This window comes from Muntiacus reevesi, chromosome 7 (assembly GCF_963930625.1).
Source record: "Muntiacus reevesi chromosome 7, mMunRee1.1, whole genome shotgun sequence".
Classification (NCBI taxonomy): domain Eukaryota; kingdom Metazoa; phylum Chordata; class Mammalia; order Artiodactyla; family Cervidae; genus Muntiacus; species Muntiacus reevesi.
The window spans coordinates 45,823,322-45,850,868 of NC_089255.1; the positions used below are offsets into that span (position 1 = coordinate 45,823,322).

Below are 27,547 nucleotides of genomic sequence, written 5' to 3' on the forward strand. Positions count from 1 at the left end.
TCTTACTTTTATGGATCTACCTTGGCTAGGGATGATCACATAGACACACCTAGACACCTAGACAGGTAAGGATGAGATGGGTGGGCAGGGAGATGCAGCAGGAATCTACCCATAAGGCTAGATGCTCTGAACGAGCCAACTCCCTTCCTCTGATCCCTCTCCCGGCATCCTGAGTCAGGGGTACTCTGCTTGGAGAAGCAGAAAGACGGAGGGAGGCCAGCTCAGGAAGATCAGGCTGCGTGGCCACGCTCACTGGCACCTTGCAACTTGGACCCCCTCCTCCCCTCCCTCATGCTCCTGTTCCAAAGTCTCCTACAGGGGAACTTGGCAGGGGTAACTTCAACAGGAAGGGCTTTCAAAGGAGGGAGAATGCCTTCCTCGAGCTGAGAGATTTATTTCCTCGTCCTGGGGAAGCCTGGACAGTCCTGTGTGCTGTAGACGGATGCCTGACCACAGTGAGAGGCCACGGACAGAGGAGCCTCTGTCCCGGCGGCTTCCGGGGGAGGGTCCCCTGTGCACCCCTCAAGTCCTGCAGCCAAACTTCTCAACAGTGAGGAGCTCTCTGTCCTACAACCCAAGTGAAGGAGAGGGAGACACCCGCTAAGCACGGGTGCTGCTGCCGGCACCCCACGCGGCCTGTACAGCAGCGGCCCTGAAAAATAACTCCGAGAAACCAGCCAAGCAAAACCATCAGCAAACTGCAGGAGGCTCCAGGAGGAAGGGACATTCAGAACGGGGTGCTGTGAACCAGGGAAAACCTCCCAGGAGAAGGGGTGTTGGAGAACAGAGTTAGCGAACAGTGGTTGAAATCAATCAAACCTTGAACGGGGTCCCTGGCGCTGTGCGAAGCTCTTTGACACTTATCACTGTATATAACCTACACAACCCCTGGGCCAGGTATTCTACTTCATCCTCCCTTGACTGACAAGGAAGTCGAGGCGTGGCAGGGGGAAGTAGCTGAGCTGAGCCCTATGCTCTCTGCTATGAGAGTCTGTCTCTACCAACAGCTGCCCACAGAGTCAGGAAAGGCCCTGTGGCTCCTGCTCCCCTTCCCCACCACGTGACCTTGTGGGGCTTAATCCTGCTCACTGCACCGTCTCCTCTGGAAATAAACAGGTTACACAAGAGGAGATGTGGGTCCTTCTTACCGAGTCTCAGCACTTGGGAGCCTCCCTGAGAAGGGATGGTGGGGGCAACAATGTCTCCAGGGGCTTCAGGAGAGGTCCTGGTGCTGACTGTGACCTGGACGTGGTCTGGCCAGTCTGTCCATAGGAGAGCCCATCAAGGTGACCACCAGGGCCCTGACCTCGATGGGACAGCCCCTCAGTTTCTCAGGACGACAGATCACCCCCAGCTGCCTGATGTGCCCCGGCCCTGGAGAGATCCTGGGTGGGAGGGAGACAGCTGGCCCTGACCGGGCCGGCTGGTTTTGGGCTTGGTTTCCTGGTCAGAAAACACCTAGGCAGAGCCGGGTGTCATCGTGCCTGCCTGGCCTGAGGGCTGCTCCTTACCTTCTCTGTGACAGCGCGGGCACACTCGATCAGCTCCCTCTTGGTATAGCTGTCCGTGGGGCACACCTGGAGGGCCCCCGCCTTCTGCACCAGGAAGATGCAGCCGTGGCCCAGGTCCTGCACCCGAGTGCGAATCTGGAAGCCGATCTGTGGAGGCAAGTCCGGGTGGGGAGGCAAAGTATGATGGCCCTGCCGTCGAGGTCTTCCCTCCGTGGAAAATTTCTCCTATGTCCTAGGGGAGTCTGGCTAGGAAAATTCCACTGCTATTAGGAGCCTGTGTTTGGTGAACTATGGAATTTGGTTGGGTTTGCTTCTCCTTTTAGAGACTATAAAATGCCCACAGTCCTCGGTAAGCAAGCTTAGTAATATTTGTTACCTTTTCTGCTGCATTGCTTATCTGTATCCTGAGCCACTAGGTAAGAATGTTAATTAGATGAACTCTGTGGGATTATTCATTCAACCCGTGTTTATTGAGCCCTTCCTGTGTGTCAGGGCCTCTTTGAAGCAGGCAAGGTATTTAATTTCATTGATTCCTCACAAAAGCCCAGAGAGGGTAATTAGAAGTTCAGAATATATAGCTTTAGTATAAAGCATATTTTAAAGGGTTTAGATTCTTACCAAATTTCTATGTTTACCAACCAGAACGCCTCTTTTCCTCAGCGGTACCATGGAGTGAGAGCAGCCATGCGGGGCCCAGGCTTCCTTTCCAGCAAGCCTGAGGTTTCCGTAAAAAGTTACACTTTTAGAGCTGCTGGCTCAGCAGGCAGGCATGCTTTTAATGACCCCTCGGTTATGTGATCAGAAATGGTAATTTGCTTAAAAAAGCCAAATAAGCTCCACTATGGATAAGGTGCCAGCTGTCTCTTTGTGGTGTAATAATTTCCACCTCCATTTCCCAACTATGGTTTTTCTAGTAGTCAAATACGGATGGGAGAGCTGGGCCCTAAAGAAGGCTAAGTGCTAAAGAATTGATGCTTTTGAAATGTGGGGCTGGAGAAGACTCTTGAGAGTCCCTTGGACAGCAGGGAGATCAAACCAGTCTATCGTAAAAATCAACCCTGAATATTCACTGGAAGGACTGATGCTCAAGCTGAAATTCCAACACATTGGCCACCTGATGCAAAGAGCCAACTCATTGGAAAAGATCCTGATGTTGGAAAAGATTGAAGGCAAATGAGAAGGGAGTGACAGAGGATGAGATGGTTAGATAGCATCACTGACTCAGTGGACATGAATGAACAAATAGAGAAAGACAGAGGAGCCTGGTGTGCTGCAGTCCATGGGATCGCAAAGAATTGCACAAAACTTAGCGACTGAACAACAATGGCAAACCATCTCCCAAAGTTTGCATTCTTCTGGCTTTGCTTCACAATCTTCATTTTGGTCTGATCAATACAGCCCAGGTAAGCAACTGAACACAGAACAAAACACCCCTAAGCTAAGTGTTATTTTAAAAAAATCCACAATAATTAGAAGCTGGGTGCTTGTCCTTCCAGAATCTCTCAAGAAGAGTTACTCAGAGAGTCCAGGTTTTATGAGTAAAACCTGGGAACTCACACACCTGGGAATTTGAGCTACCTGGATGCAGTCTTCCAACATCATCCCGTGTGTTGGTGTTTATGAAAGGGCAATTCCGGGGAGTAAGGAGGCTGCAACTGCTCATTCTGTTATAGACAGACATAATGCTTTCAGGGGAAAATGTTATTCCCTTAACCCTCTGAGGCCCAAAGGATGTTTAAATCCATTTGGTAATGCATTCTCCTGCCCAGGAAGTGAGCTTCTGCTCTTTGGGGTGTCTTCTAATCACACATGAGCAGGTGCTACAAAAGCTCTATAATTAGGCAGGGCTTCTTGTTGACCGTCTCCACATGGAATGAGACACAAGCATCAGGCCAGGATCGTGCAACCAGATAGCTCTGAAAACACATCTGGACTAGTGCAGCATCAAGGTCACTATCGAGAACGAGTGAGGCTTGAATTCAGCCCACACAGTAGCAATGCCATTTAAGTGCATCTCTTCGCTGGGCATGTCTGCTGGTTTAAACATAAGGTCAAGCTGAAGCGGGGGGATGCCCCAGTAAAGACTACTCTTAGTCTGGCTCTAGAGACTTTTCAGACCCATATGGTGTAACCCTAAGTTCTCAAGAGTCAGAGCAAGGGACTTCCCTGGTGGTCCAGTGGTTAAAAATCTGCCTGCCAATGCAGGGGACACAGGTTCAATTCCTAGTCCAGGAAGATTTCACATGCCAAGGAGAAACGAAACCTGTGTGTCACAACTACTGAGCCCTAGAGCCCATGCTTTGCAACAAGAGAAGCCAGTGAACCACAACAAGAGAGTGTGTGTAGCAAAGAAGACCCAGCACAGACAAAAATAAATAAATAAATAAATAAATTTTAAAATTAAAAAGAAAAGAGTCAGAGCTAACCCAAAGGTAGGAGCTCTGCTGTCAAGGATGAGCACAGGTCTTTAAGGGGCAAGATACTAACAGGGAAGTCAAGTAAGGGGGGATGGAGAAAGAAACAATCAAAATAAAAAAAGACCTTATGAGTTCAGTCTTCCCATTTTACAGATGAGGAGACTGAGGCCCAGAGAAGTGCTGTGATTAGCCCAAGATCACACAGCCAATCCCTCACAAAGCCAGATGACAATCTAAGTCTTTCATCCCAAGCATGGTGCAGTGTTCATTAGATCAGTGTTTTTCTAATTTGATTTTTTTTCCCACTTAGCAGCAGAACCCTTTCCCGCTCCCCAATAAAATCTTTCATGGAAACTCTACATCTAAAACTTAAGGAACTTGTTATTACTATACTCTTCCTTTGGAGTTAAAATTTATATTCTTGACTCAAAAAGTCAATAGTTGAGGCTAAGTTAAAATTTATATTCTTGACTCAAAAAGTCAACAGTTGAGGCTAAGTTATAATCCCAAAGATGGGATTATAAAGGCCTGTTACAGCCTTGGCCACCAACCTGTTTCTGTATTTTGCCCTGGTTGCATGGTGCGGAGGATCCTGGTCTGTGCATAAAGCAAAAGGGAAGCATTCTCTCACAGATCCCTGGCTACACCAGACAGAGGAGATGGTATGCCAGCCAGAGGCCAGCACGAAACCACCCATGCCCCAGGGCAAGGCGGGGGTGGGGGGTGCAGTGTATGTTTAAAAAGGGAAGCGCGAGTCAAACATGTGCAGAACTTCCAGAGGACCAGCTGGGTGTGGGTTCTAGAGAATGTGGTATGAAGCTACTGTGCCGGAAAAGACCCGGTTTCCGGAAGAGCCTTCTCTAGGCACCTCTCTTGCTCCCTGCACGGAGCTGAGCCCGGGCTTTCTGTTTGCTGAATAACAGGGCACTGGGACAACACAGGCCACCGAAATCACTCCCAGTCACCTGGGGGTGGGAGGGAGGAGGCACCCACTCCTGCGCTGTTCCAAACCTGAAATCTATGGGCCGACATGATACATGGTGGGAACACATCCCCCGCCCTGCGCCCACCACCCACTCATGTTCTCTTAGCCCCCTCAGAAGGCTGTGCTATAAAAACACACCCTAACGTCCTGATGTTCAGCCTCCTTCCTGAAGATGACATCATGTTTGTAACAAGCAATCCTCCAAATACAACTGTGGAGCTGGCCCAGCAGTCACCAGTGGGAAATTTCAGTTAGGAAGCCCGAGGAAGACCAGCCCCAGAAAGCAAAGGGATGAGACCAAATAAATTCAACAACAGAAAAGCTTTGGAGTCCTTAGTCAACCCTGGGCTTGGTCCTGGAGCCTGGGTCTGTGCTGGGTCACATGACTATCGGGGCAAAGAGCACAGACTGTGATCCCCAATAAATCTGGGTTTGAATCCTGATTTTTCTGTCTACACAATGACTTGTTACCTTCTTATTATACTTGAAACATTCACTTACTCCAAAAAGTTATTTAAAAAACGGGGCTTGGGACTTCCCTGGTGGTTCAGTGGTTAAGAATCCACCTGCCAATGTAGAGGACATGGGTTCGATCCCTGCTCCGGGAAGATTCTACCTGCTGCCTGGCAACTAAGCCCCTGTGCCATAACTACTGAGCCCGTGCAACTGAGCCCTGTTCTCAACAAGAGAAGGCACGGAAATGAGAAGCCTGCTTACTGCATCTAGAGTGGCCCTGCTCATTGCAACTAGAGAAAGCCTGCGTGCAGCAGTGAAGGCCCAGTGCAGCCATAAATAGGTCAAATTTTAAAAGGAGGGCAGGTTCAACACTAACTATTGCAGCTCTTGGTCCTGGGCATTTCTCAGAGTTCCCTGAGTCTCCTTGGTTTGTTTATCCATGAAATGGGAAGGGCAAATGATTCTCGCCTCACACGCTGCAGTTGAGGGAAGATGGGCCAGAGACCAGCACAGCATCTGTGCCGTATGGATTGAATAAATGGTTCGCATATTCCTATCTGTCTCCATGGGCACATGGGTTAGTGAAGGACACCAGAATCAACACACTCAATGCTACTGCAATTTCACAGGACATTTTGTACTGCTGGAGGAACATCCTAAAAGGGAATGCATTTTGAAAGGCTGTTTCAGATAAGGGCTTTAAAAATGCTAAGCTTCTCAAAGCAACACTAAACGTCTCAGCAAACAGGACTAACCCCTTCCACCCCCTATCCCCCCCACCACCAGTGATCCAACTCACTGCCAGTGTTTATTATAAAGGAATGTTGCTCCAAGACATAAAACTTGGAGTTTGAAATTGGCAACTTGAGTCAAGCAATACCTAAACCTCAAGAAAAACCCTCAATTCCCCCATCCTGCCCAAATAAAAGTAAAATGGAGAAGATTGTCTCCTGGTTTTGTGCCTTGCGGGAAATTAGAAGCCAGGCTTTCATGAAGTTCTGGCTCTTATTTCAATTGGAGGGAGTCTAAGAAACACTGATCCATCATCTTTTACTGCCTCAAACTAAACAAAACGTACAGATTTTTCTCAGGCTTCAAGATCAATTACATCGGAAACCAGGTCAAGTATAATTTGCCTGGGAGAGCTTGTGGAAGTTGGAAAGGCAGTAATGGATGTTATCTGACAAACTACAGTTTCTCCTGAGACAGAAAACATGGCGGGGAAAACCAGCGTGCAGGGCAGAAGCAGGGCATTGCTTTCCTACCTACAGAAAGTGGACTGGAAAGTTTTAGAGACGTCTAGAGTGGACGCCCATCCCATCTGGGGGAGAGGGCTGTGGTTCTCACCACAGGCTCTTGACAAATGTTCCTGCCAGTTTTTAAGACACCCAGTGTTACGAGTGGTTACAGCAACGTGCTCTCAGACATGGCACCATCATCACTAAACCTTTCCCCAGTATTTACATTTAGAAGCCTGTGGCTCATGGGATTTGTATCTTTTTCCTTCTTTTTTTAAAAAGAGGAAGGGTAGTAGTAGTGTAGTGTTAGTCGCTCAGTCATGTCTGACTCTTTGCAACCTCATGGACTGTGGCCCGCCAGGCTCCTCTGTCCGTGGGATTCTCCAGGCAAGAATACTGGATTGCCATTCCCTTCTCAGAGGATCTTCTTCCGGGTCTCCTGCATTGCAGGCAGATTCTTTACCATCTGAGCTATAGGGAAGTCCCTTTAAAAAGAGGAAATGCATCATAAAATGCCAAGCTGCCAGAGGGTTTTAACTTTTCTGGAGAAGCTATCGCAGTGATGTTAGCAAAAGTTTTGAATTTTCCATGGAAAAACTAGCAGATACAAAGCTCCGGCTCGATGTTCAGAGGGCAGAGTCAGGACTTTTCCTGTCATTGTCACACTCTAGAAAAGACCAAAATGCTGACTCGGCAGAGCAGACTGCAGGCCTGCAGTGAAGGGGGCAGCTTCTTACTTGCCCTGGATATAAATATTTTCACATGCTGTGATGTGGGGCTCTCCTGGGTATACACATAATTCCACAGTCTTGGGAAAAAAAAAGACTACATTGCCTCAGGGATCTCCTAAACTTCTCAGTTTTCCCCCAAATATCTGTCTGGCAAATGCACACAAAGAATTTTCCTTTAGCAAGCCACCGGTAATTTTATATCCTCTCTGCCCCTCTGCGCTCCAGGTCACACTGCTCGTGTGTCTGGAATGTAAAACACATCTCAAGATGTAATGGTGAACAGGGGAAACCTTAATGGAAACGTCAGCTGCCGCAAAGGCAGGGCCAGGATGTAAAGGAGCTTGCTGCTTTCTTTTAGCAATGCAATTTTCTTCCTGGCCTATTTTATTTCAGTGGTCTGGGCTGCAATTAGAAAACTGTTTGCTTCATACACAGGGTGGGGTTGCTAGCTCATAAGAACTCAGATGTGGAAAGTGCTATATAGATCACAAGGTCTTCAATCAGCAATGCAGCTAGGCTAGCAGCACTGAAACTAACCAAAGAAAACTCATGGAAATTCCATCTTTAAAGATTTCTGGAGACAAGAGATCCAAACCTTCCCCCACAATCACAGTCTCTTTTAGTTTTCAATCCTCTCGAAAAGCCAAACACTTCCTTTTGTCCAACCAAGCTTTCCCTTACTGCAACAGAAGTTCCCTTATGCTTGTTTATGAAATTCAAAATTGCATGTTAATCACATGAATTATGAGGCCAGTTGCTCTTACTAAAGGAGGAGGGGGTCTGTTTTTTCTTTTTTAATGATGGGCCTGTGTAAAGAAATCAATGGAATCTTATGCGGGTCTCTGATCATTTTTCTTTCCTGGTAGTGACTTGACAGACTCATGGCAAATAGAATTATTCATGCTGCAGTCTTAGAAACTAAAGTCATCCCATGCTGAATATATATGTATGCAAGTACATATATATGTGGTATTCCCATTTACATGCATTGTTATAACATACGTTAGAAAGTGATTTGGTTCTGGGTCTTCACTTCGGTAGTGTCGCTGGGAGTCTTGGTGAAGACATGCTTAGACCTGACTCCCAGGAGAAACAGTAACCTGGGGACACTGTCTGTCATTGAAAGGAGAAGGGAAGACCAGCCACAACCTTCTTCCTTGACAGCCTGATACATCTCAGAACGTCATGGACAGGGTTTTGCCTCCTGGCAGAATCCCATGGATGTCGTTACCTTGTTTTCCCTGGGTCCCTGAAATTCACTCTACTATTCTTTACTGCAAGCTGGTCTGTCTTTCTCTAGGGGGCCACACACTAGGTCAGGCCCCTTCCATGTGTTTAACACTGATACAGGTGGAATCAGGGGCCCCAGAGTTCCACCCACCCTGTGTGCTGGTCAATGGACCATTTGATTTCTCAGAGGATGAGATATGGGACCTCTCAGAGAGTGGCCTCTAGAGTCAATCTTTTGCCAGTTTAAGACTCCTATGGGTATAGGTGTTTCGAGGTAAGTCTGTGTTGGCCGTTAAGGAAAGTGGCTTAGGGAAGACAGGGAGGGAAGGACAAGAAGTTCACAGGGATCCAAAGACAGGGATCTGGACCAAGTCTTCAAAAGTCACCAACAATGTTTGGGCAAGACTTTGTTTCACAAAAGCCGGCTGGCTACACAGCCTTTTCTCAAGGGAGGGGGCTGGTAGATCCCATCCTTGGCTTGTCTAATACTTCTGTGAGCCTTTGGAAAATAATACAAATAATCGAGTGGGTTGCTAAGCAAGCATAGGAAGTAAGAGGAGAATGGCAAAGTGTGTCCTGCTCTTAGCATCAGGTGATGGGCTAGGGGACATGAGACCCGGCAGGAAACTGCCAACAGAGTCCTGTCGGAAAGCCCACCTCCCCAGGTGGCTCTGGCTCTATGCCCGGCAGCCTGAGGAAGGGCAGCGAGCCTGGAGCACAGGCTGGATGTGAACCTGTGGGGTTGGCAGCAAAGGAGAGGGAACTATGCCTGACTGTGGCTACGGGGCGGGGTGTTCTGGAGTGGAGCTGAGCTATGGAGACCGCCCGCCCCTCCCACCCCCACCATCGCCCAGCCGGGGGAGCGGGCACTAGTGTGGGTTTGCTTCTAAAAACAGGGACTTAAGGTGGCAGACCTCCTCTGGTTCCGCCGTGGCTGCTGCCAGCTGGCCCTGGAGAGCCAGGTGCCCATAGTCACTGGTCATTTGTGAAGCCAGTCCTCCCAACTCCTCCGGGTTAGTAACCGACTTAGTCATCTGGAAAAAGAAAACAAGCAGGACACACACACACACAGACACACAGAGAAAAGCATGAGAACCACGTGTTAATACCACTGGGAGCCAAAGGGTCTCATTCACTTTTAAGCTTGTGTGGCTTGCGTGTGGGGGCTGGACGCTGGAGAGCCCAGTTCAAGCAAAGCCCATGCGGCAGCCCACACGATAGGCCAGCGGGTCCTGGCCGGGTCAAGGCGACATGCTGAGGTTCAGGCTGTGCAGTGTGGAGGCCGGGCCATGGGGTCCACTCTCCGGGAGGTGAGAGCGGTAGCCTCCACCAGCCCTGCCCTGAGGGGTCACCAGGGGAGGCCCCCAGAGAAACCCCAAGGGAGCCCAGCCCTGGGCAGGGCGTGCCCCAGGTCGTACGCTGCTCCCAGGCTGGCCTGGTCTCTGGGGACCCAGGAGCAGGTGCCATGCCACCGAGAGAGGCCATGAGGCCAGGATCATCAGGAAATCGTGCCTGGGGCGATGGGTAAGTCTAACCTTTTTGGTGGAAGGGAACTCACAGACTACAGCTTTGCAATAACACTGCTCTGAAGAATAACGGCGTTTCAGTCATAAATTCAATGAGGAGGATACTGTAGTCAAGTTCTGCCTTTTTCACTCTGAAGATATTCTATAGTTTTCTTCCGCTTCATAGAAAAACTCACCTCATTGTACTCTACAGAGCTAACGTGCTTGCTTCTAGTTTTTTTTTCTCCTCTGACAAAAATGCCTCTTAGGTCTCACAAGGGCAGTTGTAAGCTGCCACCGACATAGGTGTCCATGTCCCTCTTGGATCCAAGGCCTCCTCCCTCCGTCCCCCCTGTTCTCTCACTCTGGGTGACAATACTTCCTCACTCTTTGTGGCATTTGAAGTCCTTGATTTTAAAGGACTTGAAAAAAAAATCTGTTAAATGACTACACAACCACTCAAGCTGGACAGGAACGTGGGCCCACCTAAGGCATGTTTACCAGGAAATGTCACAGGCTTTCGGGTGGAGGTGTGGGTTTGCAGGAAATACACACTGCATGCCGAGAGAACAAGGCTGTGCCCAAAGCTGCTCCACGTGACCCTGCCATGAGGAGCACAATGACCCTGGGGGCCGTCGGTGTAGGGGGGCTCTCACCCCCCAGGGCGCTTCACCCCTCAAGGCTCCAGCCAGCCCACCCAGGAGCAGCAATACTGGGCTCCTTAGGTGCATGGACACCGACGGTAAAGACGGGCGGACTGAGGAACTTTCCTCCAGAAACTCCTGAGGCCACTGAAGATATTTTTACCCCTTCTGCGCTACGCTCCCTGCTCAGAGGAGTCAGTGCTGCTGGGTGGCCGGATTTGAGCCATGATGCCCCTAAGCGCTCCTGAGCAGGGCCAGCTCAGGGCCGACTCCAGCCCTCTCCCAGTCGCCCAGATGGGCACTGTTCCTTCCTCTGCAGTCCAAGTCCTTTTCGACAACATCGAGCCTGGCACATCTGCAGAGTTTCTAAGAATGAACAGCTGCCGCCAGGGGAGCCTCTGTGGTCCAAGCTCAACCTCTAGTGGACACATGACTACATGACAAAACCATCAAGAGAGGTGCCTGGCCTGATGGGGCAGGGACCATGTGGTGGCCCAGTCTGGTCCCTGCAACTCAGGTTTAGGTGGCAGCATCTAAGAGCCCATCTCTTAATTTTATCCTGTGACATCTGAGCCTTCAGAGGTTAAGAACTTTCTTACTAGGTCCTCATATGAATGCTTTGAGGACAGTGCTTTTCTTTCCTTGTACAACTTATTTTTTTCCTTGTACAAGTTTTTAACCCTATCAAGATAGTATTCGCTGAATCTCAATGCCATTTATAGCTAAATATCCATATAATACAATTCTGAATACATTACATTTTAGGAAAAAACAAAACAAAAAAGCCACCTCCACAAGTTACATGCCTTCTGTTGCCAGGAGAAAAAATTTTTCATATAACCACAGCATTTCATTTTGCCTGAAAGACTGTCAATATTGTACTACTCATTATAAGCACTGTCCAAACATTAAAATTTGATTCCACCAGACAATCTCAGTTTTGTCTCCAAAAGCCGTCTCTTATACTGTAACTTTAATCATTAAAAACATTTCAAGTTTTCTGTGAGATAAATAGGATTTTGTTCTTTCTCTGTAACTCGCAACTTCCTTCTCATTTCCTCATTTTCTCCCTTTCATTTGCTCCCCTGTCCTCATGCCCAACTCTTAGTCATTTTAATCTGGAGCTTTTTCATGAGCAGAGTGTCCACTGTGGCCTGTGTCCAGTGGCCTGGGGCCTGAGACCACAGGCAGTCAGAAAAACCACACATTGGGACAAAGCTGCGGCCTGGGAGGAACTAGAAACAAAGAGGACTGATCTCTCTCCACCACAGACCCCAGAGCTGAAGATCCAGTGGTGTGGTGGGTAATAGGGCAACTAGCAGTGGTGGAGCAGCCCGCTTCCTTCTTACCATTTCCTGAGCTGTTACCGCAATAGCTTTGGAGTATTTCACCACCGTCGTCTGATAGTCGACAAACGTCCCCTTTGGTTCTGGAGGAGTACCTTCATCCAGCTACAGGAGAGAGGAAAAAAGCCCATGGGTCATCAGAGGCCTGTTCAACGTGAGCTTCATTTTTCAGAATCAGTAACTTGGAAAAATGGAGAGGCCTGCAGAGTTTTTTGGTCCAGAGTCAACAGAATCCCCCAGCTTCTGTGATAGGGACTCCTGTGATAGAGATGCACACGAGATACTCAGGGTACACAGACAAGGGGAAGCCCCCATTTGTTGCAGGAGACTGGCAGGGCTGTCCGGAGGAATGGTGTTCCAGTCAAGTCTTACTAGGTAAGGGGTTTGCCGTACACAGGAGGGGAGGAGTCTCAAGGAGAGGGAACAGCACTCAAGCACATGGGGAGGTGGGTGTGAATCAGACACATGCAGGAAAGTCAGAATGGCGGACAAAGAGCTGGGGGAGGACGCAGACCCTCCATCACGAAGGGCTCTCCTAGGAACGGGGTAGCCCAAAGATGTCTCTATCCTAGAACCCTCGCTTCTGATCTACCTTGGGGAAGAGAAGGCAGTGGAAACATAGGAAGAACTTGTTTATCTGACCCTAGCATCACAGAATTGAGAGATCAGTGTGGAGGGGAAGGGGTAGAGAAGTGGGTTGGGGGTCTGCCCCTTGAAGGGCTGGGGATTTTACTGGCTTGGAAGACTTGATTTGAGACTTGGTTTCAAGACTAGTGAATGGGCCTCAAGCTGGGTATTTAAACTGGTTCTCTGGTCTTTCATTGGAAATTAAGATCAACTGAGACGCTATCCCATCTACATGAATGGACTGGAAAGGATAACCACAATAATGAAGATGATGATGGTGATAAAGTCCATGATGGTTATGAGGAAGGCAACCCATCCTCACCACCACCATCATCATGACTATCACCACTGGTTGCCGAATGGTAATCTAGGTGAGGAGACAAGGTGAACAGAAATGAATACAGGAAGAGTGAGAGTAGTGAACAGGAGAGGGCTGTGGAGGGGGTGGGAGTCAGGCTGGATCTATTTAATAAAGAACGTTGCAATCATGAAGAAAATGGTGGGATCTGCAGTAGGCAATGATCTATCTGAGAAGATCTCCCTGGCAGCTCTCTGGTAGACAGTCTTCAGTCTGGGAATATACTTGGGACCACAGAGCAATTAGGAAAAAGGTTAGATGGCGTCTTCAGTGGGAGCTGCATGTCATGAGCAGATCCCAGCTACAATGTGAGTTGAATGAATGTGTCACTGTAGCCTAGTATAACGTGCTTGCATAAACTGGATGTAATCTCTACCAAACCAACAACACAAACTCCAGGACAGATTTTTTATGTTTCTTTATCAGGAGATAGGGGGCCTCACTGGTCAAATGAGGTCAAATGAGGTGTGGACTCCCACACTCAGTATAAATAAACTGGGCATCTCATAAGGGTCAGGCCATGTGTGGGAACCTCCACATGAGATGTGGTGTAACTGCAAACGTGCCAGGATGTTGGAGCTAGAGGGCATCTTAGAACACACCCATGGGCTGCCATGATGAACATTTTCCCAGTGTGAAGACAATGAGAGCAGTAAGAAGAAAGAAGTAACTTTAAAAAAAAAATAGGATTTAAAATTCATTTAGTTGAAAGAACTTTCCTTCATTCTGAAATTATAGCCTTTCTACTTTTTTTTCAGTGTTAATATAGCCTTTATTTTATGGAATACTGCTGATGTAGATACCAAGGTTTTTGTTTGTTTTGTTTCTTTAACTACCTTCCTTGATCAAAAAGAAAAAAAAAAATCTTCCAAACACAAAAGCAAACAAAGAAAAGGGATTTGGTCATAAAATCCCAAAGATTGAGACTAAGCTTGTTGAATGGGGGAAAACAAGGTTTAGAAAGCTTGAGCAATTTGCCCAAAGTTACCCAGAAAGTTTATAACTTCATGGTAACGGCTTCCCCATGGCTCAGATGGTAAAGCATCTGCCTTGCAATGTGGGAGACCCAGGTTTGATCCCTGGGTCAGGAAGATCTCCTGGAGAAGGATGGCAACCCACTCCAGTACTCTTGCCTGGAGAATTCCATGGACGGAGGAGCCTGGTTGGCTACAGTCCATGGAGTCGCAAAGAGTTGGACACAACTGAACAACTTCACTTTCACTAACCTATTAATTCCCAAATCTTCTGGTGCTTATATACAGAGAGAAAAGTCTCAAAAAGATCCTCCAGAGCAGAGGCTCTAAAAGTGGCAAGAACTGCACCCAGGTTAGAATTAACTTTGTGTACACTGGATTGTTTCTGCCACTCACTGCCTTTTGGAACTTCAGACAATGATTCTAATAGTTATGTCAGTGTTTTAACCAAATAACCTAAACTCAGAAAATGACATATTTATAATGTGTTGCTGCTTAGGTGCTCAAATGATCTGAGATACCACTTAACACAGAGTTCCCAGTGATGAGCAGGCCGGGGCGGGCTTAGCAAAGAGAAGAGACACTGTGGTACCTGGGATGTAAGGTCAGGGTGGACAGGAGTTTAGGAGTATCAGCGAAATCCCAATTACAGTAAGTCACCGACACATGAAGGAAATCTACTCCAAGAGCATGTTTGTAAGTCCAGCTTGTTTTAAGTCCAACAAAATTAGCCTTTGTAACCAACTAACAATCAACTATATGGTACTATACACTGTAATAGGTTTACAATACTTTTTACACGAATAATACATAAAAACAAAAAATAAACATTTAAAATCTTACAGCAGAGTATCTAGAAAAGTACAGTAGTACTTTACAGCAGCTGGTATACCAGGACTGGCATCGAGTGAATAGGCAAGAAGAGTTACTACTGGAGGAGAGAGAGGAGGCAGGAGATGGTAGAGCTGAAGGATCATTAGCAGTTAAGAGATGGAGGGCAAGCTGCAATTTCACTTATGCGTGACGTTGATGGCACAGGTTCTGGTTCCTTGCTGGAAACAGATACATGTTTGCGACTTGAAGGTTCATTCATATACAGGGGACTTACTGTATATACCTTGCAGAACTGAGGGGGAAAAAACCCTCTGCTCATAGCCTCTGGGGCTCATGTTATTAGCAGTTCCTAATTATTGCCCTCAGGTAACACCAGGCCTATTCCCTAGTACTTCCAAAAGAATCCAGTGTGTCCTGGGCTGACAGCACAGCTTTTATACCCCTGAAATCAGACAGTACAAGAGCCACTTTCCTTCTTGAAGAGCTATCGCAATATGCAAGGCTCAAAGGCCATGAAAAAAGACTTCCCTCTTCCAGGGATTTATGCAACTCTTCCCCAGAAGAAGAGTGATGGTGAAAAGCACCACCTAAGAAGGGAAAGATTATCATTTGACTTTCTAATTTGTACCTTGAGTTGCATTATTTAATATCTTTGGTAGATACAGGGCTTAATTTCAAAGCTTTGTTGTTCTGATTTTCTAAAAATCAAACAAACCCACTAAGACTTAACTAAGGGCCTGAGGAAGTGAAGAATTCCATTCATTTTCTGTGAAACTATCCAAAGCTGAAGCATGAGAAGCTTCCAGCAAAAACTATGGGAGTGCTTAGACAAGGCAAGCCTGGGGTCTCTGAGGGATCCCAGTCCAGCTTGGGACGTTATCAGTCTGACAATGTCTGCATAATGTTTAATGGGAATTATCCTGATGATAGTTGTAGGCTATCATCTCTTTACAGAGATACCCACCAACCAATCTTCTCTAAATTAGCAATTAAAGACCACTTATTATCCTGAAAAACCCCATTAGTGTATTCACCATCTGACAATGGACATTTCAAAACACAGATGAAGTCTACAGTTCTTGGCTATGCTATCAGAGAACGGCAATTAGATGCTGATGAAGAGTTGTTGATTCTAATGAGTAGCAACTGGCATGACTAGGGAAGGATTCCTTGGAGAAAGAGCACGAGATACTGCCCAGTCATCCTTTCCTACTGACCCAACTCAATTGAAGGGTCACTGGAGAAGAAATGATACCTCTGACATCTGTCTGCTGTTCCCTGAGGGTTTAACATTTACCATTTCAGTGGTCTCTGCACTGGGTTATATGCCAAAACCATGGGGAGATTTTTTAAATACTAGGATCCATGTTAAAAATAAGTAAAGTAAAATAGATTAAATTAAATTAAAAAAAAAAATACTAGGATCCACCACCCCACAGAGATTCCAAGGGATTAGGGCTGGGATAGAGTCAAGGGATGTACATTCTAAAATGCTCCCAGGGATTCCAAAGAAGCCGTTTTAAAGATCAGCATTTGGGAATCGCTTCATTACTTCATTTTGAAGTCTGTTCCCCACAACAACTCTATGAGGTAGACAGGGAAGGTAAATAATAACTTCCATCTTATAAGTAATTATAGGACTTGCCTGGTGGCTCAGACAGTAAAGTGTCTGCCTACAATGTGGGAAACCCGGGTTTGATCCCTGGGTTGGGAAGATCCTCTGGAGAAGGAAATGGCAACCCACTCCAGTACTCTTGCCTGGAAAATCCCATGGACAGAGGAGCCTGGTAGGCTACAGTCCATGGGGTTGCAAAGAGTCGGACACGACTGAGCGACTAAACTTTTTTTTTTTTCACTTTCATCTTATAAGTGAGGGGACCAAGGATGCCTTTTCCATTGTCCCCCTGTATAAATGTGAAAGGAAGGGTATGTCCAGCTTACAAAAGTAATGAATAATAAAGAATTAAGAGTATGCTGGACGTTTGATAGAATATTTGTACATTAAGCAGACCCCTCAAGGAAAGAGGAGGCTTGGTGGTGTCAGCCTGGACTGCCAGCTCTTTAGAGAAAAGCCTCTGGGACCAATTTTGAGGGAGATCTTGGAGGAAATGGAGTTAAGGAGTGCAGGAGGGCGTCTGGGAGCCCAGACCCACCTTGCTCATGGCTTCTGCGATGGCATCAACCATACCTCCCACCAACCCCACTTCACTGGCAGCTTCATTCAGCGTCACCATGATGTCGTCCACGGCCTCTTTCATGAGCTGGGCGGCCTCCGTGATGGCATCGTGGGTGTGCTGTGCCTGAGAAGGAGGGGTTGGAGGAAGAAGATAATTGCAATTGCATAAGCAGATAATTGCAATCCATAAGCAGAAGACAATGGTGCTTAATCTCTTGAGAATCACTTCACTTTTTTAAAAGATAACCTTAAAAAGCAGAATATAGAACTATACTCTCACTATATAACACAAAAATGTATTCTCTATTTTTTCCTTTCCTTTTATTATATTTGTATACATTTCTTTGCCAGATAAATAAAAAACCAGAAGGACAAATAGAAAAAAATCTCTTTTTGGAATCAAAATGGAAAAAACCCCTGCAATTTCAACCAGCGTCTTATGACTAATTTTATGTGACTATGTTTAGGGTGGTAGAAAAAGAATGCCACAGATTCCCTAATAAACAAGTTGACAGGTTTATTAGGAAAAGAAAATGATATAAATTAAAAATGTGTTCCCAACCAATGCACTTCTAGTCAAAGTTACCCCACACACTAGAATTCCATTTCTATAAACATGACTGGATTATGGAAATATAGGTACAGACGGGAGAGAGAAACCTGCAGAAGGCTACATGGGCTTTGAAACTGTGTCACAAATTACATTTACATGAGGTTGGAGAGATGAATGATGAAAATTCTTCAAAGACAGACACTCTGCAGGCTGGAGTGCTCATGAGTTCCCCTAGACAGTCCTCAGAGAAGCTTTAATAACATGCATGCAGTCCAGAGCAGGCGCTGGCGAGTAAGTGAATTAAAGGATGAAAGAACAGTGGTACCAGCCTCCTTAAAAAACACCTCGAGTGATAGCAAGATGAAGGGGGAAAGAGCTAAGGTCCTGAGGTCAGAAAAAAAACTGGGGCTGAATTTTGTCTCCACTGCTAACTAGATAAGCGGTTTGGGGTGAGGCTTCCTAAGCAAAATGGGAATGATTATAACCATGCTATGCAGTGAAAGTCTAATGAGGTGATATGGCTGCAGGCATCTTATCATTTATAATAAGAGCAGTCTAGTAGGGGGCTGTGCCCTTACCCAGAAATCTGACCTAATGCTGGGCAATTGGTGTCAGAATTGTATCGCACCAGGTACTAGATGCCCACACACAGTGGCCCTAATGCTCCTTGGAGGAAGATGAACCCTTGAAAAGGACCAAGAAACTGCATCTTTACTTTGGCAGATGAGAAAGTAAGGAAGCCAGTAAGAGATGGTAAGTGATAATTCCTTTGCATGATTAAATAAAAGTTCTAGGAAGAGGTTACATGAGCCATGTGAACTGGTTCAGCCTGTGGAATTGAAAAGTCATGGGAACCAAGAAGAGTCCTTTCAAACCAACATCTGATGAGATGTGAAATGTATTAATTATGGATGGTTATTCTCAAGGTGGGGCTTCCCAGGGGGCTCAGTGGTAAGAATCCACCTGACAATACAGGTTCAAGATGTAGGTTCGAGCCCTGGGTCAGGAAGATCCTCAGGAGAAAGAAATGGCAACCCACTCTAGTATTCTTGCCTGGAGAATCCCATGGACAGAGCAGCCTGGTGGGCTACAGTCCATGGGGTCACAAAGTTGAACACAACTTAGCGACTGAACAATAACAACAACATCCTCAAGGCAACGGTGCTAGGACACAAATGTTAACTATCGACATTACTACTAAATAACTTTAGAAGGTAATAATGACAAATAACCTTGAGAAATAAAGATTACTTTGTTTATTTGACTCTTCCCCAGACCAGAGTCCACCTTCTCTATTTCTAGGCCCTCCATAGGTTTGGGAGGCACCTCCCTCCCAGACAAATTCCCCCATCTCCCTGGCACAGAGTTCTGGCTGCCACCTGGCTGGTTTCCTCACAGCTCCAGCCTCTCATGCTCTGCCTGCAGGGACTGGCTGTGTTTGCCTCCTCCCTCCTCCCCTCCATTTAATCCTAGCTCTTTTTTCAAGGGCCAACCTCAATACCACCTCCTCCCAGAAGCCCTCCAGGGATGGTTGTGCTCATCAACTTTCCTCTACATTCTTACAGCCCTGAGATGAAACTCAGGAGTCAAAGAGTCATCAGAAGGCAATGGCCTCAAAGTAAAGAACTGGGGGACACGCGATGCTGCCTGATTTCTGGTAATGGAAAATGATTCAGCTTCTGCCTGGTTCTCGCTTAGTATGTGTGCCTTTGAAGTCTTCAGCCTCTATGTGAGAAGGTATCTTGAGGCTGTATGCCTGGCAGACTGCATAGTGAGACCATGGAGAAGTAGAAAGGGGTGTCCCAGATCCCAAAAAGTCTGGGTGATTTCCACTCAGGAGCCAGACCTGGGAGTGACTAAGCCTTACGTCCTTCAAGGCCCAGTGGCCATATGGCTACAACCGCAGGAGGGACTGAGTGAGGACTGCCTCGTGGGACTCAGTGGATCTGTACATCTGCTGGAGAGAATAGAAAAATGGCAGTGTTTTAAGTCACTTCGTTTCAGGGTGGCTTGTTTGCAGCAATAGCTGAGTGTGACAGCACCTAAGAAGGGCTCCTAATCCAGCCTTGGCATCAGAGAAGACTTCTCAGACATGTCTAGGGCCTGGGGGAAGAATTCAGTCTCTTGCAGGGTGAGGAGGGGGTGGAATGAGGAGGCTTCCAGGCAGAGGGCACAGCCTGTACAAAGGTCTAAGGGTGAGAAGGCACGTGCACTGTGAAGGCGAGTGAAACACCGTATGGGAAGGGTCTGGTACAGTGCCTGGCACACAACCCCTGCCCCTTCTCTTGTCTCTCCACCAACCAACCTCAGCCCCATCTCTCCAACCAGGCTCTGTGCTTCTTGCAAGCCATTTGCTCTGCTTTCCCCTAGAAGGTGGGTTTAAGGTACTGAAAGAGACTCATTTTTATTTTTGGAGGTATTTTTATAAGCATAACCTTCACAGGCCATTGGTGCAAAATTTCTCCTCTGGAGACTCATTTAGAAATAAATGGAGCCATCTTGGGACTTCCCTGTGGTTTCCAGTGGCTAAGATTTTGCACTCCTCACGCAGGGGGCCTGTGTTTGATCCCTGGTCAGGGACTAGATCCCACAGGTGGCGCTAAAGATCTTGTATGCAGCAACTAAAAGACCCCACATGCAGCAATAAGACCCAGCACAGCCAAATAAGTAAACAGAAAAAAGAAAGAAATTGAATCATTTGTTTTTAGGCTTCAAAAGAGCATGGGTGGCACAGCTGGGGGCAGAGAGGTGGTATGTGTGTGTAGGGGGGTGGCTGTCAGAACAGGACCTGGCCCTTCCCTGCCCCCAAGCCACAGACTGGGCTCACTGGGGCTGTGATGACATGCCCCAGCTTCTCTAACTGGACCAAGAAAACCCAATAACTTTCCTAAGGATGCTGGCAAGATTCCAAGGGCTAGTGTGTACTTGTATACACAAAAGCCAACCTGTGGACCCAATGTGACTTTTGTTCAGTTTTAAAGTCTTGGTTCTTGTATCCTGGGCTGGGTATTTGAGCATTTTACAGACAATGCTTCATCTTAGGTGACAGGGGACCAGGAATAACAATAAACATCACACCACAGAAGAGCGGCAGTGCAAGAACAGCCGCTAATTTGCAAGAAACATTTCCAAGGGACCCTTCTGTGCCAAGCATTATGCTGAGCGCCATACACCTTCTGAAATCCCCACAGCACTTTGGAAGGTGGGGATTGGATGACAGTCCTCTGACAGCTGCAATCTGGAAATGGGAGCTTAAGCACTTAGAGTATACAGGCCTAGTGGAGGACAATCGCCACTGACCAGCTGGCCATTCGCTGAGCCGAGGCCACCAGTCAAAAGGGAAATGAACCTATCGCCAGATAAGGTCAGGTTTACCAGCACTCCTGAAAAAATAAACCTTAATGGAGGGAATGTGCCATCTGCAAGGGGGAGGTTTCAGCCTGTTCCTCTAAACAGGGTGCTTTTAAACAAAGTGAAAAAACCAGGTACCATGTGGCAAAAGCAGGAGACCTCAGGATCAGGAATTATCCATAAAGTTGTCTGGGCGCCCCCTGACCTAACATCCTGGCATTAGTCTGGCCCCAGCTCTCTCAGCCACTGCGGACTTCACACCTGATCATGAACTTGTTACCAGTTCCCCAAATTTTCCCCTGAAGCTGCACTCCTCGCCTCCCAGGGCCTAGACTGCATGTGTCTTTCAACTCCCAGTAGCTGGCCACTGGAGGAAACCCAGTCCTGGAACCTCACCCACTGCTGAAAACTAAGACATTTGGTTGATCTTTGTCCTCAGTTCCTAGGAACTTTTAAACCCCTTAGTATTTCCCAAGTGATCACACAAGTGTCTGTTATTTACGGTGGCCACACAGTAGCTTATGCCAACAAAGTCTCATGGGGCCAGGAGGTAGATTCAGGATGGGGCTGGCTGGGACTTTAAGCAACACAGTATCACCCTGACCACCACCTCTAGGGAGATGAGGGGGAATGATGGAATCATTGGTCATATGACTAAACTCAGTCCATCAAGGCTACATCGTGAAATCCCAATAAAAGCTCTGGACAGGAGGCCGGTGGGTGATGCACAGCAGTAAGCGGGGAGGGTGACACATCCTGAGGATATGGGAGTTGCAAGTTTGAGACCCTCCCAGATCTCACCCTCTGGGGTTCTTCTTTTGGCTGGTTATATCCTTTATCATGGACTTCTCAGGTGGTGCTTGTGGTAAAAGAACCCGCCTGCCAATGCAGGAGACTTAAGAGATGTGGGCTCAATTCCCAGGTTGAGAAGCTCCTCCAGAGGAGGGCATGGCAACTCACTCCAGTACTCTTGCCTGGAGAATCCCACGGCGAGAGGAGCCTGGAGGGCTATATAATCCATGGGGTCACAAAGAGTCAAGACATGACTGAAGTGATTTAGCTTGCACACACACGCATCCTTTATAATAAAAGTGTGATTGTAAGTAGAGCAATTTCCTGAGTTGAGCACATTAACCAACCTAAGGGGTGGTGAGAACCCCTGAATGTAGCCAGCTGGTCAGAGTAAGAGAGGTCTAGGGAGCCTGGGGCTTAGGGCTGGTGTCTGATTCGAGGAGTCTAGCAGGGGCCTGTGGTCTTACCCGGGGAATCTGACCTAATGCCAGGTGGTGGGAGAACCACACTGCCCAGGGGCCATGCAGTGGCCGTGACTGCCTTGATCCACCTTCGGGAGAAAAAAGCCTTCCAGAAGACCCAAGAAACTCCTTTGGTAGATGAGAAAGTAGTGAGAGACGGGAAATGATAACTCTTTTGAATGATTAAATGAAATAGAAGAACTCCAAGAAGAGGCTATGTGAGCCACAGGAACGTGAAAATTGAAAAGCCATGGGAATCAAGAAGAGTCCTTCAAATACAAACATCTGGTGAGATGTGAAATATGTGATCACGGATGGCTATCCTGCAGGAACTGCGTCAGGATGCAAAGCTCTCTCCCTGACAGATGTGATGGAGAGGAACTGCTCATTTAGGCCAATGGTGGATTTCATGGCACCAAGAAGGTAAAACATAAAATGTACAGATTGTTTCATTTCGATGGAAGTATGAAAAATGACATCTACACATAACTCTCCAGAGAGAGAATCTCACATAAATATGATCTCATTGATTAAAAAAGGTAAAATGTAAGATGCACGTTTCTGTAAATCTCACTTAGACTGAAGTTACTATGGGTGGCACAAAAATGTCAGTAACTCTGTGTTTTTATATTAAAGCAAGTACACATTTTGAGGGAGAAGAGAGTGACTGGCCAAGTTATCTGGTTTCCCATAAAGGTAAAGTAAGGGATCAGAAGCTAATTTGGGGAGTGGCAGAAGTAAATCACAAAACAGTTCCCTGAAACTCCTTAGAAAACATAAAGGACACTTTTTCCACACCACGCATCAAAACCTACAAAAATACATCCTTGCTCTTGGCTGTCCCAGAAATGAACCACCCAGAATTCTCCAGAAGGTCTGTTCTCCTTCACTCCACATATTAAAGTTTTACAGATACTTAAAGGGTCAGTTCAGAGTCTTTGAAGCCTGCTCCAATTACTCCATGCCTCACCCAGGACCATTTTCTCTAACTCCAATGGCAAACCTCATCTTGATCACACCGCCAAGCCAAACCCCACATGCAGGCTGCCGGAGCGCTCCAGCTTCAGACAGGGGAAGACACAGCAGGCTCTCAATTAAGGCAGGCTTAGCTCACCAAGGACATCTGCAAAGGGGAGCGCAGGCTTAACAATGAGGTCGTTATTTTAGAATCTGGAGGGGCTCCTTGTTATTGTTCCTCACAGAACAACACAGGGGAAAAATCAGACTTCACTCCTCTTTGGAAACAAGTCTGAAGTCGAATTCCAAGGGAGCCTTACTTCTTTATTACAATATTTCAACTACAAAGCCCAGTAAAGCAGGCGTGGACATCACAGGAGTTTGGAAAATGGAAGAAAAGGCTATGGGGGCAGACCTCAACTTCAGCAGAGAGAAAAAAAACAACTAATAATGAGAACTGCCCAATGATGGACAGCAGGGGATATTTGTTGGACGGTTACAGGCAGAAGTTGGAAGGTCTCTTCAAGGAGGATGGAGGGTGGGGGACTGAGTGGGGGAGGATGGGGGGGGGGCAGAGCTCTGGAGGTAGAGGAGGAGTGTAGAAGGGGCTCTGGGATGGGGGTGAGGTCACACACCAAATGCCTGGTACTCATGTGATTCATTAACACCAGGCTCTGGGCCTGCCTCTTTTTAATTTTCTTCCTTGATAGATCAAAGCCACTGAAAACCATTCAACCACATTTTAACCACATTTTAACCACATTTCCTCTGCAAACAAGAACTATGACACCTAATACATACATACATACATACATACATCACTTAACACACAGCAAGTAACCCCTAGTGAATATTTGCCCAAAGAATAGAAATCCCCTTGACCCAAGGGGATTAAGTCTCTGCACTTGGCCTCTTAGGAAAGGGGCTGCAAGCCAAGGTGCAGCGTCCCAGGCTCCCTGTGACAGGCCGGGTGGAGTCAGCAGACAGCACGGGTGATTGCTGTTGGTGAGAGGATCCACATCAAGTCCTGAGCTGCTGTCTCTTATCACACGTCTTAGTTCATCACCTGGTGCTTTAGGCCTTTCACTGAAAACTACCCCATGCTGGTCTCCAGCTAAGACCTCCGATCAAAAGATGTCATTATCAAGCTTATAGTGCTGACTACAAATGCTCAACCATGAACTTCCTTGGCAAAAAAACAGACTTCCACAAGGATCTCAGAACCCGCAGTCCCAGCAGATGTGCTAATATTGTAAACATGAAGAAGCATCCTAATTTGAGTTATTCTGCTGAGAATGAAACTCCCTCAGGTTAGGAGTGGAGATGTGGCATTAGGCAGCCCTGGAGAAAAGACAACCCAGAACTGGGTCTGGAAGGTCAGTTCTGGCTCCTCCAGTTCAGGAAGGGAGCAAAGTGGGTAGGCCTGACTCTGGGACATCTATCACTAACCTGTCACAGCCAAGGGGCATTCTTGTTCTTGCTCTGACCAGCACTTCAGCAACTAGACTTATTTTGCCAGAAGACTCAAAACAACTTGAGGGACAAGACTGGCTCTCAATATTTTTAGCATCCCCAGAATTAGTCTCTTAAGAGTTGCCAGATGCATGAGTGAAAAACTGAACATAGAGGATGCAAGTCAAAACATTATCCATGCTGTTTCCAGAATGGAGATTCTAGACTATTGATGGGTTGTTATCATTCCATACCGCTCACAATAAAGCCCCAGCTCCTCTGGATGGGGAGGAAGCCGGTCGCAATTCAGCCCAGACTCCCTTCCCGTCCCATTGTCCCTACACTCTCCATGTCCCATTCACACCAGCATGCACGTACGTGCTCAGCTGGGTATGACTCCTTGCGACCCCATGAACTGTAGCCTGCCAGGCTCCTCTTGTTCATGGGATTCTCCAGGCAAGAATACTGGAATGGGTTGCCATTTCCTTCTCCAGGGGATCTTACAGACCCAGGGATCGAACCCGAGTCTCTTTGTGTCTCCTGCATTGGCAGGTGAGTTCTTTACCACTGTGCCAGTGGGGAGGCCCAGGCAAAGTGCTAAAAAGATCACAATCCTTCTATAACTCTACCTATACCTTTGCAGATGCTGTTTCCTCTTCCTACCGTGGCTCTAGCTACTCTTATGTGTCAGGTAATTTCCTTTTGTTGAGACTCATCAGCCCTTCTCCCTGTCTCTCTCCTTGACCCTCCCAGCCCTGCTCCAGGCTGAGTCCGCCTGTGATTCCGTAGGGTGCAGGCTCAGCACCCCCTACCCCCACACCACATCAGACATCTCAGGAAACTTAGCAGAGAAATCAGCTTCCACATGTGTACAATGGGAACCCCCTATGTCACAGAGTTTTTATGAAGATTAAATAGGATGAGGGCATAAGATGTGGTAGATGACATAGAGTCAGCACTCAATAACTATTAACTCTGAGAACACTATTTGCGATTCTGACTCAGTCTAGAGTTTTCTCTGCTATACCACTTGACTCATTTGAAGATCCTAGAGATACAACAAAACACACCGAGAAATACATATGGATCCCTGGAGCTTGTAGGTCAGTATCCTACAGAAATCGTTCCAGTAGTGTTCCCTCAAGTCAGCCTGCTTAGAAGAAGACGTTCAGATCAGATAACTTAATGGAGGAACCTGTTAGAACAAAACACGAGTGTAGTGGGAAGCCTCCACACCCTCTCCAGGTTCCAGAAACCTGAGGAAACTTAAGGTTCTTGCTGGATTTACAAGTAAAATAATCACTTTGACAAAATCATTCCCAAGAGAAAAGAACAGGCTGCCACCATCTCTGGCCACGTAAGGTACCCGAGCGACACATCAGGCTGAAGAAATGTTCCACTTACAAACTGGTGAGGGAAATTTTCATATTAAACTCCTGTCCCCAAGGCGACAGCGGCATATGCCACAGGCGACTGGGCACCATGCTACTCTTTGAACTTAACTACCAGGAATGGAAATGACACTTACTGGAAAACAACAGAGGTTTGCTTCATGTAAACTGCATGTCAACACCAAGCAGGTGCCTGGCTGGTATGGTTTTTATTCCTGCAATAACCACACAGCATATTTTTCTTTCCCAAAGACTCTTGCCTACACATGCCTGAGCTCTAGAGCCCATGAGCCTCAACTACTGACCCACACACTGCAATTACTGAAGCCCATGAGCCGAGAGAGAGGCCACCGCAATCAAAAGTCCATGCCCAACAACAAAGAGTAGTCCCCGCTCCTCAAAAGTAGAGAAAGCCCATGTGCAGCAAGAAGAGCCAACACCATCAAAAAATAATAATAAAATAACGATCACAAAATGGTTAATTAAAAAAAAATGCCACCATCCAAAACGTGGAGGTGCCTTCCCTGGAGGGACATGATACAGAGGAACTTCTGGTGGCTCCTCAGTGTCCTAAGTGAGTCCCTAGCATCCTGAGTTGTACCTTGGGGTTTCCTCCGCCTTCCTTGGCCGCATACAGCATCTGCAGGGCAGACTCTGCGAGCGTCTTGGTCTGGTCCAGCACCGTCATCTGCTGCTGATGGTCCAGAATCTTGGAGGCGACACCCACTGCAGCTAAGATCAAGGGCTCAAAGTAGCTCGCCAGCTGTGTCACCTTTCAAGACAAAACAAACAAACAAATAAACACATATGTGAGTCTCCTTTAGGGGTCCCACTGGTGAGGAGGGAGCTTCCAGGGTGATGCAGTGATAAAGAACCTGTCTGCCAAATCAGGAGATGCAGGGGCTGAGGGTTTGGTCCCTGGCTTGGGAGGATCTCCCGGAGGAGGAAATGGCAACCCACTTCAGTCTACCTGCCTGGGAAAATCCTATGAACAAAAGAGCCTAGTGGGCTGCAGCCCGTGGGTTTGCAAAGAGTCAGCCACGACTGAGCGCAGCACCACCACTGGTGGGGCGGGGACTGGGGCAGAGACAGAACGAGTCGTAGGGAGAGGCAGGTCTGCTGGACTCCACTTCTGCTTTTCTCTGCTGTACATCCAGTGTTAGGAACTACAGTCACCATGTTACACTTATCAGATCCTCAGACATTATTCCTTGTCCAGCTTCAATTTTGAGAGTACTTGTAATGAATGAACTCTTGCTTTGAAGTTCTCTGTCTATCTCTGATCACAGCAGAAATGCTAAGAAATCTGTCCTGAGATCCAGAGTTAGGTGTGAGAATTTTACAAATCTTGCAAAGTTTTACAAAAAGGTTTAATTTCATGAATAGAAGGACTTTTGAAAGAACCAAAGGTGAACAACTTACAGACTCAAAGGAAAGGGGGCTAGGAGAGGGGCAGGGGAGCAGGGAGGTGAGAAAAGCAGCCTGAGAGTAAAGGCACCCTCAAAAGAGTTTCAGAAAGTCAACCCACTGCCCTCCAACCCCAAGTATTTTGACCAAA

General features: G+C 47.1%; 1 protein-coding gene across 3 annotated transcripts in view; it reads right to left on the reverse strand.

Annotated features, from left to right (window-relative positions):
- Nucleotides 1-27,547, reverse strand: part of TLN2 (talin 2) — a 483,978-nt gene that overhangs the window by 56,558 nt on the left and 399,873 nt on the right. For all 3 annotated transcript variants that reach the window (XM_065940303.1, XM_065940301.1, XM_065940302.1), the window contains exons 42-46: nucleotides 26,591-26,761; nucleotides 17,010-17,156; nucleotides 12,067-12,168; nucleotides 9,483-9,602; nucleotides 1,512-1,658 (exon numbers count right to left, since the gene is read on the reverse strand). In XM_065940303.1, the coding sequence (XP_065796375.1) occupies nucleotides 1,512-1,658; nucleotides 9,483-9,602; nucleotides 12,067-12,168; nucleotides 17,010-17,156; nucleotides 26,591-26,761 (687 nt within the window). The remainder of the gene's footprint in view (nucleotides 1-1,511; nucleotides 1,659-9,482; nucleotides 9,603-12,066; nucleotides 12,169-17,009; nucleotides 17,157-26,590; nucleotides 26,762-27,547) is intronic.